Source organism: Hyperolius riggenbachi, chromosome 3, assembly GCF_040937935.1.
Source record: "Hyperolius riggenbachi isolate aHypRig1 chromosome 3, aHypRig1.pri, whole genome shotgun sequence".
NCBI classification, from domain to species: Eukaryota; Metazoa; Chordata; class Amphibia; order Anura; family Hyperoliidae; genus Hyperolius; species Hyperolius riggenbachi.
Window position 1 is genome coordinate 20,189,893 of NC_090648.1, and position 21,339 is coordinate 20,211,231.

Here is a 21,339-nt window from a genome sequence, read left to right on the forward strand (position 1 = left end):
ATCACAATATGCTATTTTTTTTTAGAAGATCCTGTGAAAGCATGCACATTGTGCCTACCCCTGGGAATCATCCACTTTTACAAGCAAAACAGCAAAACAAAAATGTTTTACATACTTTATTTAAAAATCTTAATATCAATATATTTTATCTCCCAATAAATCCAGTGCACTGTTATTATTATTATTATTATTATTATTATTATTATTATTATTATGGATTAGCACATAGATGAAATGTAATTATAAAAGAATATATGGGGAATACTGACAAGTAGTCACCTCATGCTTAATAAATGCAACAATAAGGGCACAGTGTTAGTACACATAATCATTTAACAGACAGCGGCACTTGGACAGCTGACAGATTCGTTGAGTATTCTTTGTTTGCCTGAGGAAGTCGGAATCACCCGCAAAACGTGTTGCATAGTGGAGTTATTAAAGTGTTTTGAACTCAACTCATACTCATCTCAGTCCTCTTTGGGGAGGAAAATCCACCACTGCCTTCCACTTTATTCTTTAAAAAAAAAAAATATTGTTTTTATGCTGCTGGTGCCTCTTTACCAGTTAGCACTGTACATTTAACACACAGAGGTGCAGAACTATGAAGTTATCACATTTCTGTTAAGCTCCATAACTTAAAAGTTATCCACTTCTGTATGTTAAATGATTATGTATACTAAAACTGTACCCTTGCTGTGGCCTTTTATTACGCATGAGCTGACTATTTGTCAGTATTCTGCACTATATCCATAGATAGATAGATAGATAGATAGATAGATAGATAGATAGATAGATAGATAGATAGATAGATAGATAGATATAGTTACATATTTTGTTTGTTTTTTTCTCAGTGTCTACTCTTCACGTAATCAAAGATGGAGTTTGGTAATTTCAGCCAAGTCACTGAAGTATTTCTTTTGGGTTTTCACAGTGTGCAAAGTCTAAAAATTTTATTTTTCTTTCTGGTGCTGACCATCTATTGTGTGACAATTTGTGGAAACCTTTCAATAATCTTGTTGGTGTCCTTCAGTAGGGACCTCCAATGTCCCATGTATTTCTTCCTCGCCCAGCTTTCCTTCTCAGATATTTTGCTTACCAGCAATATAACACCAAACATGCTCCATGTAATACTGCATGAGGGGAGCAACATGACGTTAGCGGGCTGCCTTACTCAATTTTATTTTTTCACAGCCTCCGAAGCTTTAGAATGTCTTCTGCTAACTGTGATGTCCTACGACCGATACCAAGCTATCTGCAATCCTTTACATTACACAACTCTTATTGATCAAACATTTTGCATAAACACAGTCCTTTCATTTTGGTTCTTCATTTTAGCCATTATTCTGATGCTTTCTCTGACGATAAGCCGTTTACAGTTCTGTGGGCCTCACGTTATTGACCACTTCTTCTGTGATTTTGCTCCTCTCCTTGGACTGTCTTGTTCAGACACATTTGTGGTTGAGCTGGAAAGCAAGTTACTGGCTATACCTCTTGTCATTGCCCCATTTGTCATCATCACAGTGTCCTATGTGTACATCATCTCCAACATCCTAAAGATCTCATCGGTCACCACCGGAAGGCAGAAGACTTTTTCGACATGCAGCTCCCACTTGGTTGCTGTGTCTCTGTACTACGGGTCACTGATTAGCATCTATTTATTTCCAAACCAGGAACTTGTAAAGAAAATTATTTCAGTGTTTTACACAGCAATTACTCCACTTCTTAACCCTATAATATACAGCCTACGGAACAGGGACATCAAACAAGCTCTTCTGAAAATTTTGAATAAGAGCTGTTTTCCATTACAAATTGCAAAACACAATTGCAACTGCATGAGTGAGAATCCATGTTTGTTTTAGTGCACTTGAGATCCCAATGCAATCCACTCAACGGAAACCTGGATGCAAGTCGCACCAACATGCTGCAAGCAGCATTTTTTTAAAATATAAGATATGAAACACAGTACAGTTATTCCCAGACCTACAAATGTCCCGATGATATGAATGGCTTGAAAATTTGAAATTTGATTCTATGGAAACAAGTCCAAAAGAAATGTCAAAATGATCCTGTAGTTTTTGAGAAAATTGATGAAAAAATGTTTTTTGAACTCGATAAATTGACATTTTGCTGCGGTACACTTAACTATATAGTAAGTTTCAAGTTCTGAAGTTGATGCAGGGGCAGCAGAGAGGGAGGCACTGATCAGACAGAGGGGCAGAGGTGTCAAAGTGTGTGTGGGGGGGGGGGGGGGGGGGGCAGAGGTGGCAAAGAGTGGTACACCGAAGGTACAGGGAAACAAAGGTGACACCGAGGGGACACTGAAAGTGCAGGGCATGTAATAAGGGCGTCTAGAAAATAGAACACTGGAGATTGACGCTGGTAGAATATTGGTAAAACTACCAATATGCTACTACTTTTTTCCATAGTAAAATATTGGTAATCTTTGGTGATAATTTACTATGACCTGACTCTACTCTCACACAGAACCCTCCATCTATTGATGCCTAACCCTTAACACCCCCCCTCCCTCTTGACTTATGGACAGATTCAGGTTAGGGACAAAAACTACAGTCCCTTTCTAGTTTCTGTGAAAAATGGATAAAGTTGCATGTAGTGGAAAACTGCCGTGATGTCTTATTTTAAGTTTCAGAAATTGAAGTTCAAGAAAAAGTTTTATTTCCCACTAACACTCACTCTAATTTATTCATTGTCAAATGATGATGATGAGATGCCAATATTGTGGGTTTGCATATAAAAAGCATGAAACTTGGAACTAGTTTTAAATTGCTAATGCATTCATTTAGCTGAGATCCAAGTGCGTGCAATCTGCATTCAAAATCAAAATAATTGCAATCCTCGAACTATCAAACCTCTTTGATGCATCTATCTCACAGGCTTTATTATACTTTGAAAATTAGTATGTTAGAAAACAGAGTATGTTTTGTACACAATTGAAGAAAACAAGCTGAAAATGCCTGCCATTTAGTACCTCACCATGTATTCATCTGCCCAGGCCGGAGCATGGACCTTCACCCAAATACCACCCCACACCATTCTGCTTACATCTGTTTGTTTACATCAGAGTAGGTAGAAAAAAACAAAGTTTTGTAAATGTAATACCTTTTAATGGCTAGCTGATAAAGTTACATGATTCAAGCTTTCTGGGATCTAGCCCCCTTCTTCAGGCATATTTCCAGAAGTTAGCTGAAGTAAAACACTGATGCTGGTAAATAGTAAACACGAAGATGCCTGAAGAAGGGGACTAGATCCCAGAAAGCTTGCATAATTTAACTCTATCAATTAGCCATTAAAAGGTATAACATTTACAAAACTTTTAAAAACAAAACAGAGGACACCAAGAGCCCAATAGTGCAATATTGTCTGGTAAGCTCAATATATAAAATAATGTCAAAGGTTCTTATACTCACAAAGGTGGGTTACCATCAGGCAACCACTTGACAGGCAGGTGGGGAGTATTAGTAACTGACCCCACTCAGGTATAAAAGTCGCTCTCTGTAGATAGGAAAATGGGGAAAGAACCCCTCCACCAGGGGTGGACTTAATAGTGCTGTAATATGTACAAACAGAGGCGCCAAGCAGAGTATGTAGGGACTGTGTATTGGCTGCCGAAAAATGATGGCTCACTTACTTACTGGCTCAAAGCAGTATTCACACTAAAGTAAAGATGGATGAGCACTGATGTCAATAGCAATAAAGTTTCTGTACTGTGTTAGCCAAACAAATTATGTAGGCAGAAAAAAAACAAAGTTTTGTAAATGTGCTGTAATATGTACGAACAGAGGCGCCAAGCAGAGTAAAACAATGTTCTAAAAATGATAAAAAGAGGGAAGTCGAGGTGGACTTACCTCCCTCTGGTAGTGGACATATACTCAAATGCAGAGTAAAAATATATACAATATATTTACAACTCCATAAAATCGCAACGCGTTTTGCGGTCAACAGTCCCGCTTCATCAGGCAGTATAGGAGCATATAAAACTGGTTCAGGTCCATAAAGCGTGTGAGCGCTCATACGCTTTATGGAGGCGCTCACACACTTTATGGACCTGAACCAGTTTTATATGCTCCTCTCCTGCCTGATGAAACGGGACTGTTGACCGCAAAACGCGTTGCGATTTTATGGAGTTGTGAATACATTGTATTTATTTTTACTCTGCATTTGAGTATATGTCCACTACCAGAGGGAGGTAAGTCCACCTCGACTTCACTCTTTTTATCATTTTTAGAACATTGTTTTACTCTGCTTGGCGCCTCTGTTCATACATATTACAGCACATTTACAAAACTTTGTTTTTTTGTTCTGCCTACATAAATTGTTTGGCTAACACAGTACAGAAACTTTATTGCTATTGACATCAGTGCTCATCCATCTTTACTTTAGTGTGAATACTGCTTTGAGCCAGTAAGTAAGTGAGCCATCATTTTTCGGCAGCCAATACAAAGTCCCTACATTACCCACTACTATATAATAAAAAGGCAAAAGATGTTGGCACTGGATGCAAGGCAGGGTGGTTAAAGCAACTGAACTGTAATACCTGTGCTCACGGTGAAGGAGATTTCCAGTTCGATCAACCAGGGAGACAAGCCAGGCACATAGGCTCCTAAGGTTTCAAGCTTTATTATTACCATCGGTTAAGAACATAGCAGACATGGAGATTTTTGACAATAGGGTAAGTACACACAGCGGTCTGGCAGCCCATTAACAGCAAGGATCTGCTTCCTCAGAGACCAAGTGCAGAAAGAACTTGGTTTCTAAGGAAGCGATTCATTGACACAAAATGTCTGTCAGGCCACTGTGTATACTGACCTCTGCTGCCTATATCTGAAATATGCTTTTACATTTTGGTGATAATAAAGATTGAAACCTTTGGAACCTATTTGCTTGGCTCTTCTCCCTGACTACACAATACTAGTCTTTACTGCGCCTCTGTGTAAATGAAGCTTTTTAAAGCGATACCTCTTAACGATTGGACTTCAGTTCAAATCCCAACACAATTTGGGCCCTGGTTGCATTAAGTATTTGTTAAAACTGCATAACACCTTCCACAACCTCAGATCAGCAGGATCTATACAGTTAGTCACTCCCAGAACAATATGCCCTTTTGGTTTCCCTTGTCACTACAGATGGCGGAACATTCCGATTTTGCATTTGCAAACGTGTCGGTGAACGTTACTGCAAAGGTTCACAAACCAATTGTTTGCAGTGAGCCCCATAAACTCCAATATAATGGTGAACTTCTGAAACCTTTAGGGCAGGACACCTCTTCAGCCACAATTTTATTAAAAAAGGTACCATATATACTCGAGTATAAGCCGATTCCCCAACTTTTACCTGGACAAAAGCAGGGAAAATGATTGACTCAAATATAAGGCGTGGGCAGAAAATGCAGGTGTGGTGCAGGTGGAATTTCAGGGGAATTTTAGTGAAGGCTCTGTGTGTGTCCTTTAATGGTGAAAACATTCTGATGCAATCTATGGACACTACAGCAAAAATACTATATGTTAGGGATAGCGGAGACAACGCCGCCACGCCGGGCAGCATGGCGACGGTCTCCGCTTCCCAGCCGACAGGCTCCGCCGATCACGCGGAGATGCCGGCACAGGCTGACGAGGACGCCGCCGCCGCGTCTGGTGACATGGCGGCGGGTCCAGCATTGCGACAGGCGGATTTTAGTCCGCGTGCGAACGCGGATCCTGGGCCTGGCCTCTCCAACGTCCAGAGGCAAAGGCAGGATTTTTAACTCCTACATAGGAGGGTCAGCTGACTCTCCAGTCAGCTGACCTCCAGAGGTCTCCTGATTGGCTGGGGCTCTGGGGCGGTGCTGAGTAGTCCTCCAGCTACATAAGGACTTGCTGGGCAGTAGCAAGTTGTCTACTGTCGTGAATACACTCTGTGTGAACGCTCAGACCTTAGTTCAGTTCCCTGGTGTTGATGCTAAGGATTTCACACCTTAGTTAGGATTGTATTTGATATTTACCTGTGTCTTGACTCTGGCTATCCCTGACTACTCTCTCTCTTAACGATTGTGTACCTTGCCTATCTGATTCCTGTTGCCAACTTTTGCCTGATTACCGATTATTACTCTTCTGCCTACTGCTCCTGTACTGCTGCCTTCTCTGTTGCCGAACCCTTGCTAGTCTGACCTTTCTCCCTTCAATGGAACGTCTCCCACTGGAGGGTTTTCTCTGAGGCTTGCCTCTCCGAGACGCCTGCCCCAAGCAGACGATTACTGCTCGGGGCCGAGATCCCTCTCTCGGCCTGGTTAGAGGATCTCACACACAGGGTTCCCATTCAGAGGTAACCACACCTCTGAGGAATTGCCGTGTGGTGGATATTTCCACGGTATTGTAACATTACTGTTTATATTTGTTATCCTTGTCCTAGTGTTCAGAGGTTAGTGATATATCTGTATTATTGGTGATTCTGCAGATCATCCATAATCAGGTATATATCTGCATTGCTGGTGATACTGCAGATCATCAACAATCAGATTCTCTCTGTGTGTTGACACCGAACGTTACACTATATGCATCATATTTTAAAGTTCAAGGGCTATAAATAGTATACATTTGATATGCTTACTAGAAAGGGAATCTGAGAGTCCTGAGCTGCAACTCAGCCTAGGACTTCTGCGCACCTCCCAATGGACACTTAAGCATGCCCCTGCCACACCCCTGATCACGACACCGTCACACCCCTAGTCACGCCTACCATAAAGATTTGATAAGAAAAATATGTTTAATAATTCAAACCACACTGGTTCTTTCTATCCTGGTTCATTTTCCTTCATATTAACATTTTAAAATGAGTAATATATCAATTCAAAAGATGGGGAATAAAGTTTAGAGTCAATCAAACACATTTTTTAGTAGAGAAATACATATATTTACATAGAAAGAGGGACACAGTTCTGAAAGAGGCACAAATGAGGAGGAAAGAGGGACAGGACTCCCAAAGAGGGACTATCCCTCCAAAAGAAGGACAATTGAGAGCTATGCTTCCACTCTGATAACAGAGTGTGGCCCAGTCAGAAACATCATACTGATATTAATTTCTGCCCCTTAAATTTCTGCACACACCAGTTTTTACACAGACAGCAATAAAATAAAAAAACACTGGATCTGATCTAGCGTTTTCCAGAGCGGTTTGCGTTTTTCCTATACTTTACATTGAGGCAGAAACGCTTCTGCAAACCGCAAACGTGCAGCAGGAGGCACGTTTACAGTTTGCTTAAAAACTCAAAACAACGCTGGTGTGCACCAGCCCATTAAGATACATTAGCCAAGCGTTTTCACAGGCAGAAGCGGTTTGCGAAACGCATCGAAAACCGCTCGGTGTGCACCAGGCCTCACTGTGTAGTGGTAAGTTTTCTCTTGCCTTATTATCTCCAGCATGATCTTAGTGAATTGAGGCCAATGCTATTTTTAATGTGTGATAGTAATTATGGGAGTCTAATTGTCAAACCCCTGAGGCCCAATTACAGCAGCCCCACATAGAAGGCTTTCTTGCTACATTGTAGATAAAAGGTATAAAAGAGAAGAGAGGATAAGTGCATACAGCTTCCCCCTGCCTGTCTCACAGCACCGTAGTCAGAGTTATTCTATTGCTTCCATTATCTGGCATGGATTACTATTCAGCTTGTCTAGTTATTATTTTCCTCTTGATGTGCAGAATTTTAGAAGCATTTTAAGCATTAATGACAATAAATCAGCACCTCAGCAGCTGCAGTTCCCAGTGCCTCTCTGTGTGATTATTACCTGGCACAGAGCAATTGTCACACCCTCCAGCTCATACTGACTGTACAGGAAGAGGTGTGTCCTCGTCTATCGGTGTACATTCAGCCACTGATATCACTTATTTATGGTTTCTCTGTCATTCTATCCATTGTAGGAGAAAGAGGGGAGTGTGATGGCTGCACACCGTTTCGAACAATACCCCAATAAGTGGAGCTAGCAATGCTGACACATCCCACACTGCAGCCTTATGCTACATACACACGTGAGATAAAAGTCTTTGGAAAAGGAAAGATCACAGACCAATCTTACCACCCTTCATGTAGTATGAGAGCCATACTCTACACAGTCTATTCTATTGAGCTGAACTCCCCATCAGACAGAAATCTTTGCAAGATGCTGCACACAAAGATGCTGTACACATGCAACAGATCAGTATCTGCAAAAGATTGGTTCCTGCAAAATGCAAAATGCATTCATAGTCTATGATATCTGCAGATCATCATACACACCTTGTTTAACAGACCATCATCTGCAGATCAGATCCACCAGGATGGATTTTCAGATCTTCAGATGATTATTCGTTAAAGAAAACCTGTAAGTAACTGCAAAAAGGGGGTACTCACCTCGGTAGGGGGAAGCCTCCGGATCCGATCGAGGCTTCCCCCGTCCTCCTGTGTCCCACGGCGGTCTCTCTGTGCCCTTCCAAACAGCGGGGATGTAAATATTTATCTTCCCGGCTCCAGTGCAGGCGCAGTATCCGCTCTCCACTCGGAGATTGGCGGAAATACCCGATCACTGTTGGGCCGCTCTACTGCGCAGGCGCAAGTCTCCTGCACCTGTGCAGTAGAGCGGACCCGACAGAGATCGGCTATTTCTGCGTATCTCTGTACGGGAAAAGTAGATAAATCAGCACTTGTCAGCGCCTGTCAAGCTTGTCGAGGAAGGATTGCCGGACAATTTGGGGGAGCCAGCGCTGGACTGCCTGCAGCTACAGGGGAGGGGGAAGCCACATTGGGAGCCTGTTTTTTTTTTTTTTTTTTTTTTTTTTTACAGAGACTCTTTAAACAAGGTGTGATGAGATCTGCAGATATCATAGACTATGAATGCATTTTGCAGGAATGGATCTTTTGCAGGAACTGATATTTTGCAGATACTGATCTGTTGAATGTGTACAGCATCTGTGTGTGCAGCATCTTGCAAGTATTTTTTATCTGATGGGGAGTTCAGCTCAGTAGAATAGACTGTGTAGAATATGGCTCTCATACTACATGAAAGGGGGTAAGATTTGTCTGTGATCTTGCCTTTTCTGAAGACTTTTATCTCAAGTGTGTATGTAGCATTAGTCGTGGTATCATTACATATGTTAGTGTGTTTCCTGCACACCCATCAGGAATAAGACCATCCTACCAGCTGTAGTAGTAGTAGTAGTAGTATTTAGTATTTAATTAGTGCCAACATTTTCCTCAGCGCTGTACCAAGTATATTGTCTTGTTGCGTAATATGTCTATGTATGTATTGTGTAGTGCATGCAGGGCCGCAGATAGACCATCACAGGGGGGAGAGGTGTATGGGGCCCCGGGGATTCTGGAGCCCATCCAGGGTAGTCCAACCATGAAGCACATGAAGGTTCTCATCAGACACTTGACTAGAGCTGCAAGTTCTGAGGGGGTTGCTTGCTAGTACAATGTAGATTCTGAATGTCATTTAATAGCAGCACCAGCTTGTTGTGTCTCAGACCTTCTGACCAGGGTTGCTCAAATCCAATCCGGGAGACATCCGGATAGTAGGTATCCGGATATCTCCCAGTAAACCTGTGCGGGGGGGGGGGGGGGGGGGGGGGGTTATGAGGTGGGTCAAGCTTACCTGTCTGACGTCTTCTTAGGTCTGTCCCTTGGCGCCTCCCACCATGTGCTCCAAGCGGCGGTCACGTGATTACAAACACTTCCTCCATCCGGGTTGAAGGAGGAAGTGTTTCTAATCATGTGACGCACGTGGAGCGCATCGTGGGAGGCGCCGAGGGACGACCTAAGAAGACATCAGACAGGTAAGATTGACCCCCCCACCCCCCCCCCCCCACCCCACCCGCACAGGTTTACTGGGAGATATCCGGATAGCTACTATCCGGATGTCTCCCGGATCCGGATTTGAGCAGCCCTGCTTCTGACATCCCCTCCAGTGCAGAGCTCTCTAGAAAAGTGCTGTCAATTTTTTGGCAGTCCAAGGAGAACAAAGTAAGTTTAATAAGAACCTGTGGCTGGGAGGATACTTGTCTGTCAGTTTTCTGTGTGCGTTTTTCTGTATGAATTTTCTGCACTCCATGTGTGTCTGTATGTGTGAAAACATCCACGTTTTATCACAGAAGCTAAAGTAATTGATAGAGAAAATGTGTGCAGTGCTTCACCGATGTCTGTTTTTATCTGCATGGGGAAAACAAAGTCAAGTGTGCACTAGCCAACTGATTAAAGTGTGATCCCTGCCTGAGGACAGGACAGCAAAGTGAGATCAGGAGCCAGGAGTTGCACCTGGGACAGGCATGTGTTTCGGTTTTCTGCAAAGTGAGTTGCTGTGAGTGTAGCAGCAGTAGTGTTGGGCGAACAGTGTTCGCCACTGTTCGGGTTCTGCAGAACATCACCCTGTTCGGGTGGTGTTCGAGTTCGGCCGAACACCTGATGGTGCTCGGCCAAACCGTTCGGCCACATGGCCGAACTAAGAGCGCATGGCCGAACGTTCCCCGAACGTTCGGCTAGCGATGTGATTGGCCGAACGGGTCACGTGGTTCGGACCCCGAACGCGCTCTGATTGGCCGAACGGGTCACGTGGTTCGGCCCGAACGCGCTCTGATTGGCCGAACGGTCACGTGGTTCGGGTAAATAAATACCCGAACCACGTCATATCTCCGCCATTTGTCTGTGGGTTTAGCTTTGGGTAGGCAGGCAGGGTAGTTCGCGCTCCAGCCACGCTAGCCAGGGTCCCCCCAGTCATTGTGTGTCGCTGCTGGGAACAGTAGTACACCGCTCGCTCAGCCACACTATATAGCATTGTGTGTACTGCCACTGTGTACCTCGCTCAGCCACGCTATATATAGCATTGTTTACTGCCACTGTGTGTACACGGCTCAGCCAGACTATATAGCATTGTGTGTACTGCCACTCTGTGTACACCGCTCAGCCACACTATATAGCATTGTTTACTGCCACTGTGTGTACACGGCTCAGCCAGACTATATAGCATTGTTTACTGCCACTGTGTGTACACGGCTCAGCCAGACTATATAGCATTGTGTGTACTGCCACTCTGTGTACACCGCTCAGCCAGACTATATAGCATTGTTTACTGCCACTCTGTATACACCCCTCAGCCAGACTATATAGCATTGTGTACACCGCTCAGCCAGACTATATAGCATTGTGTGTACTGCCACTCTGTGTACACCGCTCAGCCAGACTATATAGCATTGTGTGTACTGCCACTGTGTGTACACCGCTCAGCCAGACTATATAGCATTGTGTGTACTGCCACTGTGTGTACACCGCTCAGCCAGACTATATAGCATTGTGTGTACTGCCACTCTGTGTACACCGCTCAGCCAGACTATATAGCATTGTGTGTACTGCCACTCTGTGTACACCGCTCAGCCAGACTATATAGCATTGTGTGTACTGCCACTGTGTGTACACCGCTCAGCCAGACTATATAGCATTGTGTGTACTGCCACTGTGTGTACACCGCTCAGCCAGACTATATAGCATTGTTTACTGCCACTGTGTGTACATGGCTCAGCCACACTATATAGCATTGTGTTTACTGCCACTCTGTGTCTGCTGGGAACAGTAGTACACCGCTCACCCGCCACTGTATAGCATTGTGCTCTGTGTCGCTGCTGGCAATAGTGGTACACCGCTCACCCACCACTGTATAGCATTTCTGTACTGCCACTGTACTGCTGCCAGTCAGCGTGTACTTTAAGGATAAGTGAAATGAGGAAGAAATCCGGTGAAAGAGGGAGGGGCAAGGGAAGAGGTGTTTCCCCTGACGGTTCACGTACAGGCCACAGGGGAGCACCCAAGAAAACCCACTCAATACCGCCCATGTTGTCCAGGACAACCACCCTCACAGATCCAAAAGAACAGGACCAGATAATTACTTGGATGACCTCTCAAGCGTCCAGCAGTGGGTTAAGCAGCACCAGCACATCACGCACGAGGTCCGAGTCCTCAGCCAGTTACAAGGAGCCAGTGGGCACAAAGCTGACACAACCGGCAGCGACACCACGCACACAACTGCCAGATAACCAGTCCGATGAATTACCTCAGGACACAATGGGGTATTCGCAGGAGCTATTCCCAGGCCAACAAACTTCCACCTTTGAAAGGTCAATGGAGGAACAGCCAGAAATGTTGTGCCCGGATTCACAACCATTCACTGTGGGAAATGCACCGGGCACTGAAATACAACAAGGCGAGTCCGAGGACTTTGAAACCCAAATCCCAGAGCAAGTTGGGCAGGAGGGGTTGCAATTGCAGGAGGTCGGCCGACAAGATCTGGAAGACGACGTTGGAGTGAGCTGCGCAGAGGTTGTTCTGGGGAGCTCTACTCCACGGCGGCGGCCCCCCACAATGACATATGACGAGTTTGAGGAGATGGAAGAGGAGGGTATGGACAATGTGGACATAGACCCAGATTTTGTTTGTGAACGAGAACATCGCCGTCGTAGCAGCAGCACAGATGAGTCTGTTGAAGAACCCACTGCTGCATGAGTTCGCCTTGTGCCACAAGGTAGGCGGCGCGCAATTTCAGGCACCACAAGCGTGGAAGTTCAAGTGAGAGGCAAAAGAGGCGCAAACAGAAATCGCCAGCAAGGCAGGTGCTCCAAAGTCTGGGCTTTCTTTGAAGACTGCACTGAGGATGTTACCATGGCGATTTGCAAGGTGTGCAAGACCCGCCTGAGCAGGGGGAAAAGTATTAACAACCTCTCCACCACCAGCATGAGCCGCCACATGCTATCCAAACATCCCACTCTGTGGGCAAACTCGACAGGACAGGGTACCAGCAACACTGCCTCCCTTGGGTTCACCAGACTCACCACCAGACCCGCTTCAGCAGCAGCAGTAGCCCAGCCATTGCGTGGTTCACAACATTCACAAACATCAGACGACACTGACACTGTCACTTTCCGGAGTAGTGCTCTTGAGGTCTCCCAGTGTTCATCAAACACAACAACCAACAGCCCTTCAGTGTGCAGCCCTACGGTTCAGTTGTCTGTCTCGGAGATGTTTGAGCGCAAGAGGTAATTGCCAGCAAATGACCCCCGGCCCGTGGCAGTAACAGCCAGCATAGCCAAGCTTCTGGCCTGCGAAATGCTGCCATATCGAGTGGTGGAGACAAACAGCTTCAAGGGCATGATGTCAGTGGCCATCCCACGTTACGTGGTTCCCAGCCGCTACCACTTTGCGCGCTCTGCAGTGCCTGAGTTGCATGAGCACGTGGTCAGCAAAATAACCCGAAGCTTGAAGAATGCCGTTGCCTGCAAGGTTCACCTCACCACTGACACCTGGACGAGTGCGTTCGGCCAGGGTCGATACATCTCCCTTACCGCGCACTGGGTGAACCTTGTGGAGCCTGGCAGCGATTCCTCACCTGCTACGGCGCGGGTGTTGCCCACGCCGCAAACAGCCGCACCGCCGTCCCTCCCACTGGATAACAACAGCAGCACCTACCTCTCTGACTCCTTCTCCTCCAACGCATCTCAAAGCTGTACCTCATCCGGAAACGCAAACCCAGCACCAGCAGCAGTAGGATCGTGGAAGCAGTGCAGCACAGCTGTTGGCATGCGTCAGCAAGCGTTGCTGAAGCTGATCTGCCTTGGGGATAAGCAGCACACAGGGGAGGAAATTTGGAGGGGAATAAAGGAACAGACGGATTTGTGGCTGGCACCTCTGGACCTGAAACCGGGCATGGTTGTGTGTGATAATGGGAGTAATCTCATTCGCGCTTTAAGGTTGGCTAAGCTGACACACATCCCTTGCCTGGCGCACGTGATGAACCTAGTAGTTCAGCGGTTCCTGAAGACATACCCAGGCGTGGCCGATCTTCTGTTGAAGGTGCGACGAGTGTGGCCAAACATTGTAGAAATTCAAGTACTGCTTCGGGGGCACTCGCCAAGATGCAGGAGCGCTTCAATCTCCCCCACCATCGCTTGCTGTGTGATGTCCCTACGCGCTGGAATTCTACGCTGCACATGCTAGCCCGCTTTTGCGAGCAGAAGAGTGCAGTGGTCCAGTACATGACGGCGCAGTACCGAGGCGCATCCGGACAGCTGCCAAGCTTCTGTGGATCTGATTGGGCCAACATGTTGGACCTCTGCCAAGTCCTCCAAAATTTTGAGCAATCCACGTTGCTTGTGAGCAGTGACAACTCTTCACTCAGCATTACCATACCACTGCTGTGTTTACTGAAGAGGTCAATGTTGAAAATCAAGGAAACAGCTGTCATGATGATGCAACTGGGGGAATCTGAAGGAGAAAACGATCAGCGTGATGGTACCAACATCAGGCCATCCGCCTCAGGAAACGCTGGCCCCAGCAGCTATGACGAAGAAGAGGAGGAACAGCTGGAGTTGGAGCAGGAATTTCCTGCCACCACTGACGAGGGCCAGAGCGGTGCACATTGGACTTCCACAATTCAGCGCGAATGGTCAGCAGAAGCAGACCAGGAAGAAGGTGACGACTATGATGCATCACAACAACTATCACAACGCTCACAAGAGGATGATGAGGATTCTGGTAGGACTCTGGCACACATGGCTCAATTCATGCTAGACTGCATTGAACGTGACCCACGCATTGTGCGCATTATGGACAACACCAATTACTGGGTTTATACCCTTCTGGATCCACGGTACAAACACAATGTTCCAAAACTGCTTGAAGAAAGAGTCAGACAGGTCAAAATGGAAGAATACCAGCAGGCCCTTGTGGAGACTTTAGAGAGGAGATTGACATCCTCCCCCTCCTCTAGCCAGTTGTACGCCGACAGACTGACTTCCGCAAACCCAGGACGACCAGGAGGGCAGCAAACAACACAAGCCGCAGCTAGTGCCCAAAAGGGAATGGTATCGGCAGTGTCCTTGGAGTGGGAACATTTTCTGACACCCATGCAGCAGCAGCCCACAGAACAGCAAGCGTGCAGATCCACCTCCAACACCGATCGCCTGGAGAAGATGGTCAAGGACTACATGTCAGATGGCGTAGCTGTGTCTAACAATCCATCTGCACCCTTCAACTATTGGGTATCGAAGCTAGACACCTGGCACGAACTGGCAATGTACGCAATAGAGGTGCTGGCTTGCCCGGCAGCCAGCGTTATGTCGGAACGCTGTTTCAGTGCTGCCGGAGGCATCGTCACAGATCGGCGTATCCGCCTCTCCACAGAAAATGCAGACCGTCTGACTCAAATTAAAATGAATCAATCCTGGATTGGAAACGACTACGCAACACTCCAGGACCCCAACCAAGTAACATGACCAATGAACATCTGGGATGGTTTAGCGTTTCCGGTCCCTGTTTATTGAACCTCTCATCTGTATTACATTTATGACTGCATGGCGGCAAAAAGCATTGCTGCTATATCCGCACGCTTTTTGTCCTCATGCAAGGCCTGGGTTGTTGTGTTTCAAAAAGCATGGCCTTCTCCTCCTGCGCCTGCTCCTGTTCCATCACGTGTGCTGCTGCTGCTGGGTTAGCGTTTCCGGTCCCTGTTTATGGAACCTCTCATCTGTATTACACTTATGACTGCATGGCGGCTAAAAGCATTGCTATATCCGCACGCTTTTTGTCCTCATGCAAGGCCTGTGTTGTTGTGTCTCAAAAAGCTTGGCCTTCTCCTCCTGCGCCTGCTCCTGTTCCATCACGTCTGCTGCTGCTGGGTTAGCGTTGCCGCGTGGTCCCTGTTTATTGAACCTCTTATCTTTATTACATTTAGGACTGCATGGCGGTACAAAGCATGCTATCCGCACGCTTCTTGTCCTCATGCAAGGCCTGGGTTGTTGTGTCTCAAAAAGCGTGGCCTTCTCCTCCTGCGCCTGCTCCTGTTCCATCACGTGTGCTGCTGCTGCTGCTGGGTTAGCGTTACCAGTCCCTGTTTATGGAACCTCTTCTCTTTATTACATTTAGGACTGCATGGCGGTAAAAAGCATGCTATCCGCACGCTTCTTGTCCTCATGCAAGGCCTGGGTTGCGTCTCAAAAAGCGTGGCCTTCTCCTCCTGCGCCTCCTCCTGTTGCATCACGTGTGCTGCTGCTGGGTTAGCGTTTCTGGTCCCTGTTTATTGAACCTCTCATCTGTATTACATTTATGACTGCATGGCGGCAAAAAGCATTGCTATATCCGCACGCTTTTTGTCCTCATGCAAGTCCTGGGTTGCGTCTCAAAAAACGTGGCCTTCTCCTCCTGCGCCTCCTCCTGTTCCATCGCGTGTGCTGCTGCTGGTGCTGGGTTAGCGTTACCGGTCCCTGTTTATGGAACCTCTTCTCTTTATTACATTTAGGACTGCATGGCGGTAAAAAGCATGTTACCTGTGCAAAGAAACATGACATTTTCAGCATTTAAAAGACAGTTTTTCCTTTGAAACTTTACAATCAATTTTCTCAAAAACTATAAGCTCTTTTTCAAATATTTTTTTTCCTCTTGTACCCACTCCCAAGGTGCACATACCCTGCTAATTTGGGGTATGTAGCATGTGAGGAGGCTTTACAAAGCACGAAAGTTCGGGTCCCCATTGACTTCCATTATGTTCGGAGTTCGGCGCGAACACCCGAACATCGCGGCGATGTTCGGCGAACGTTCGCGAACCCGAACATCTAGGTGTTCGCCCAACACTAAGCAGCAGGTCTGTGTTCTTATTAGGGCTCTGTCACTTGTGGAAGTCATCTTCTAAAGCTCTTAAATGACCACTATAGCAAAAATCATAGCATTTTAAATACATGTTAACACATACATATAAGAAATATGTTTCTTCCAGAGTAAACTTTTCTCCTATGTTGCTGTCAGTTACAGCAGGTAGTAGAAATCTAACAGAGCCAACAGGATTTGGACTAGCCCATCTCATCATGAGGGATTCTCAGCATGGCTTTTATTCTTTAAAAATACACCCCCTGAAAAAGATTTATACAAAGATGCTGGCCAGCCTCCCTGCTTGCTGCGCACTTTTTTTTCTCAGCTGGAGGGGTGTTGGCTTTTTTGGCAACTGCTTTTCACAATGTGCTTTTGAAAATAAAGAAAACCCTGAAAAATCCCCCATGAGGAGATGAGCTAGTCCAAAAACCTGTTGGTTCTGTCAAATTTCTACTGCCTACTGTATCAATCGTTATGGGGTCTGTCCAACACTAGGCGCAGTCTGCACTATGGTGTGTCCCCTCTGTACCTCCATATACAGGAATTGAGCCGACAGCATCCTGCATATGCTTTGGAACGCAGAGCGCAGAGTGTGTGACATCACTGCTGGTGGAGAGACTCGGTGTCCTCAGTCAGATCCAGTACATCCGCGTGAGCGGTTATTGTGCACATAGAACGGAACTTATGCCCACGGAGGACTTCATGTGACGAGAAGGAGGTATTTCCCTTATACCTATGCTGCTTGCAGGTACTGTTTTCACAGCGGCTGGTTTTCAGGGACATTGCATCCTCCAGCCATTGAGCGCCAGGTCCTCCAAGTGTTTATATTGACTCTGAACTGTTTGGGGTTTGAGGACCCCAAGTTTGGGATGTATTGTCATTACTGTATATATGTATAGTGTACTTTCTTTTTTTTTTTTTCCAATAAGTTTTTATTGAGATTTTAAGGCATAAGTATAAGTATAACAGTGGCTGTAACAGTAGTATATAGACAACTACATAAATGAGAAAAGCTCGAACATGGAATGCATTGTCATAAGCATACTTGAATATAAAACTGATAATAACAGAGAAGTTGGATTACAGTGGAGGGTACAGTATCTAAGTCCTTCTGGAACTATCTTCAACTTACATAGATTATGACCTTCCTTAATTGTCATTGTACATCTCTTTGAGGTTCAGCTGCTCCAAATTGGATCCAGGAGTTAGTGACCCAATCGGCAGCTATGTGAAAGATCTACCAAGCCAGAGTGGTGGGACAGGGTTGGGAGGGGTTAGTAGGGGGGGGGAGGGGCAGGAGATAGCCAAGATTCTGAGGGGCTATTGTAGTATAGTGTACTTTCTGATGAAGCCTTTTGGTGAAACATGTCCATGTTAAAGTCTATGTACAGCACTTAGCACCTATTGTTTGTTCTATACCCACCCGTCATATGGTCAGTTTGTTAGGGGACCAGACTTTAGGTGGCTGCACCATTCCAGTTTCTTTACTGGCAGGTAGCTTTCCACTGTCCTTTGTACAAACTGTTATTCTGTGCAGGCATCTGTCAATTGGTGTGGGATAGCTACACCTTGCTGGAGCATAGGGGGATGAGCCAAGACCTCCATACCTTGACACAGATACTCATTTGAGACCCTCACAGGAGTGTACCCACAACTTGGGACCTCTTCCGTTTAATCTATTAAGATATTTTAATAAAGTATAATTATAAGTTTTACTAATTGTACCTATAGGGCCATGTCCTTCTGGACCTAGGTGTATGGTTTTCGATTTCCCTGGTACTCCTATCATTCAGTAGGTTTGAGGAATGACCCTGAGACTTCTGACCTAGGCTGCCTTTTTTTCACCACTGCTCTCTTTTTATTTGAATAAATGGTACCATCCTGATTTAAAACTTCTTGCTTTTACTGATGGCTAACACGGTACAATACCCTACTGCTTTACTTATAAAGGAACATACTTCATATTTGTATATGTTTACATATGTTTTACATTTTAAACTTTTTTGTTGTAGTGGTCCAAAGTAAAATGTGAGAGTTGTGTATATACTTCATGTCATTGGATGCTTTGGGGCCTCTTCTTCTGTCTGCATGCCGCATGGAATGGGACATACAAGGACAATGCTTGTAAGATGCAGTTGGTAGTGTGCAGTCAGATGGGATGGGACATACACAGGCAATATCCATAAGATGCAGTCAGATGGGATGGGACATACACAGGCAATATCCGTAAGATGCAGTCAGATGGGATGGGACATACACAGGAAATACTTGTATGCCCCATTATTTCTTCTACTCATGTGTTTTCCTTTTTTTGAATTACTAGATAAGCAAAAATCATTAACACTTTAACAAATAAAACTCTTATCAACTCAACTGTCTTTCAAAAATTCTACATCTACTTTGGTCTTTGTGTTCTGTTTAGTTGATCCTGGAAATGACATGGAACAACAGGACTTCAGTCACAGAATTTTGGCTTCTTGGCTTTCAGAATGTTCACAAGGACCTAAAAATCCCAATATTTATTTTTGTTCTGGCAATTTACATCTGCATTTTGTCTGGTAATCTACTGATCATAACCTTAGTTTTTGCATCGCCCAACCTGAAATCCCCCATGTACATTTTCTTAGCTAACCTTTCATGGACAGATGTTATCCTGACCACAGCCGTCATCCCAAACATGTTGTCAGTCTTGTTAGAAAACACAAAAGCCATTTCATTTTCTGGTTGTTTAGCCCAGCTTGAAGTATTTTGTTCTTCAGTAGATACAGAAATTTTTCAGCTCACTGTGATGTCCTACGACCGGTACCTTGCAATATGCAAACCTCTTCACTACCTTCCCATCATGGACTCCAAGCTTGAAGTTCTCCTGATGACCTCTTCATGGGCCTATGGGATCCTCTTAACTACAATATTAATCAGTCAGTTGATCCCCCTTCAGTTTTGTGGTCCAAATATCATGAACCATTTTCAGTGTGACCCAAACCTACTGTTGGAGCTCTCCTGCTCAGATAGATCTGGGATTGAACTCCAGATCACTGTTATTGGTTTACCCGTCACACTTTTTCCTCTTTTCTTCATTTTTGTAACGTACGTCTACATATTTACCACTGTCCTTAAGATCTCAACTTCTGTTGGTAGAAAGAAGGCCTTCTCCACCTGCAGCTCCCACCTGACAGTAGTGTGCATCTTTTACTTAGCTATTGTAACTCTGTACATATTTCCATCTCACAGCTTTTCAGGTAATTTAACTAAACTCCAGTCTCTTCTGCACTCACTGGCAACTCCACTACTCAATCCAATAATATATAGCTTAAGAAACAAGGATATTCTGCTTGCAATTAAACCAGTGTTCTACATTAAGAAATAATGTAAAACATATGCATCACTAGTTTTGGTGTTTGAATCTGTGTTTCTTTTGTTTATTTTTTTTTTATTTTTTTTAACAAATCAATTATTATTTGTCAGAAAGACAAAATAGTGCTAACAGAACAATAAAGTTCATACAATACAATGACTGGCTTGTCCCGCATACATGGTTATAAAAAAAGAAACGGTATAGGTAGAGGATATCTGACATAATGATGCAAATATATTCTTCCCCTGCTTACAAAAGATATGCAGTATAGAGATGTCGTGAACATAGAATTTTCTGTTCAGGAACGGCGAACGCGCACTTCCGCAAAATGTTGGCAAATATGGCAAACCGCCTTAGACTTCAATGGGCAGGCACATTTTAAAACCAGACTGTTTTTGGCCACAGAAGTGATGGAAAAGTTGTTTCAAGGGGTCTAACACCTGGAATGTGGCATGCCAGAGGGGGATCCATGCCAAAAGTTCCACCAAAAATTACGGAGTTGACGCAAAGTCTGGTTTTAATCCCTAAAGGGCAGACATCACATTATGCACAGCTCTGGGTGACAGGGGGCTGAGGAGTGTCTCACACAGAGAAATACAATAGTACTATCAGAATACAGTGAAATAATAATGCACTGGAGTGTAGGGTTGCTCGGATACCCCCAATCACGATTCGAGTGATCACAAATTTGACTCCGCCCACTTTGAAATTGACTCGTGATCACGATCAAGAATAGAAACAGATATCCGACTCGACTTTGGTTTTGAGTCGAATAACTGCATGTAATCACAAGTTGTGATTCGTGATTAAAAACCTGCCGATTTTAGTGGTTAATAGCAAAGCCCCCTTATGTGGTATAAACACCATACTAAGTATAGCTGTGAGTGCATCTGCCTATGCGGACGCTATACCGACAGCTCCTGCTGTCCTCCCTGCCTCCCACACCTGTCGCCCACACCCATGCTGGCACCAGTGGCGTAGCAATAGGGGATGCAGAGGTAGCGACCGCATCGGGCCCTTGGGCCAGAGGGGCCCAAAAGAGTCCACCTTATATCACAGTATTAGCTCTTTCATGGTCCTGTGCTGGTAATAATCACTTCTATACAGGCTTGCTCAGATGTACCAAAATTTGGTTCGGGTACATTCGAATTCGTGTCCGCATGACATTTGGATTTGAATTTGCCTCCGACCACGAAATTCGGTTCGGGTGTCGGTAACAAAATTTGGTAAAAAATGAGTGTTCGGGAATTTGGATGCGTTTTTGTTTTTTAAAGGGAAATCACATTGAAATAGGTGTAATTAAAAAAATGTATTGTGTGGACCCTGGCGGTGGGAC

The 21,339-nt window shown here is 45.1% G+C and overlaps 1 protein-coding gene across 1 annotated transcript; it reads left to right on the forward strand.

The window, feature by feature from the left end:
• The first annotated feature begins 875 nt into the window (after positions 1 to 875).
• LOC137561895 (olfactory receptor 11L1-like) lies at positions 876 to 1,859 on the forward strand. Its single transcript, XM_068273243.1, has one exon. It carries the CDS (start codon positions 876 to 878, stop codon positions 1,857 to 1,859), a length of 984 nt encoding a protein of 327 aa, XP_068129344.1.
• The last annotated feature ends 19,480 nt before the right edge of the window (positions 1,860 to 21,339 follow it).

Bases quoted from the DNA above. Each gene is read 5' to 3' on its own strand.
- LOC137561895 (XM_068273243.1), top strand. From the start codon at position 876: ATGGAGTTTGGTAATTTCAGCCAAGTCACTGAAGTATTTCTTTTGGGT.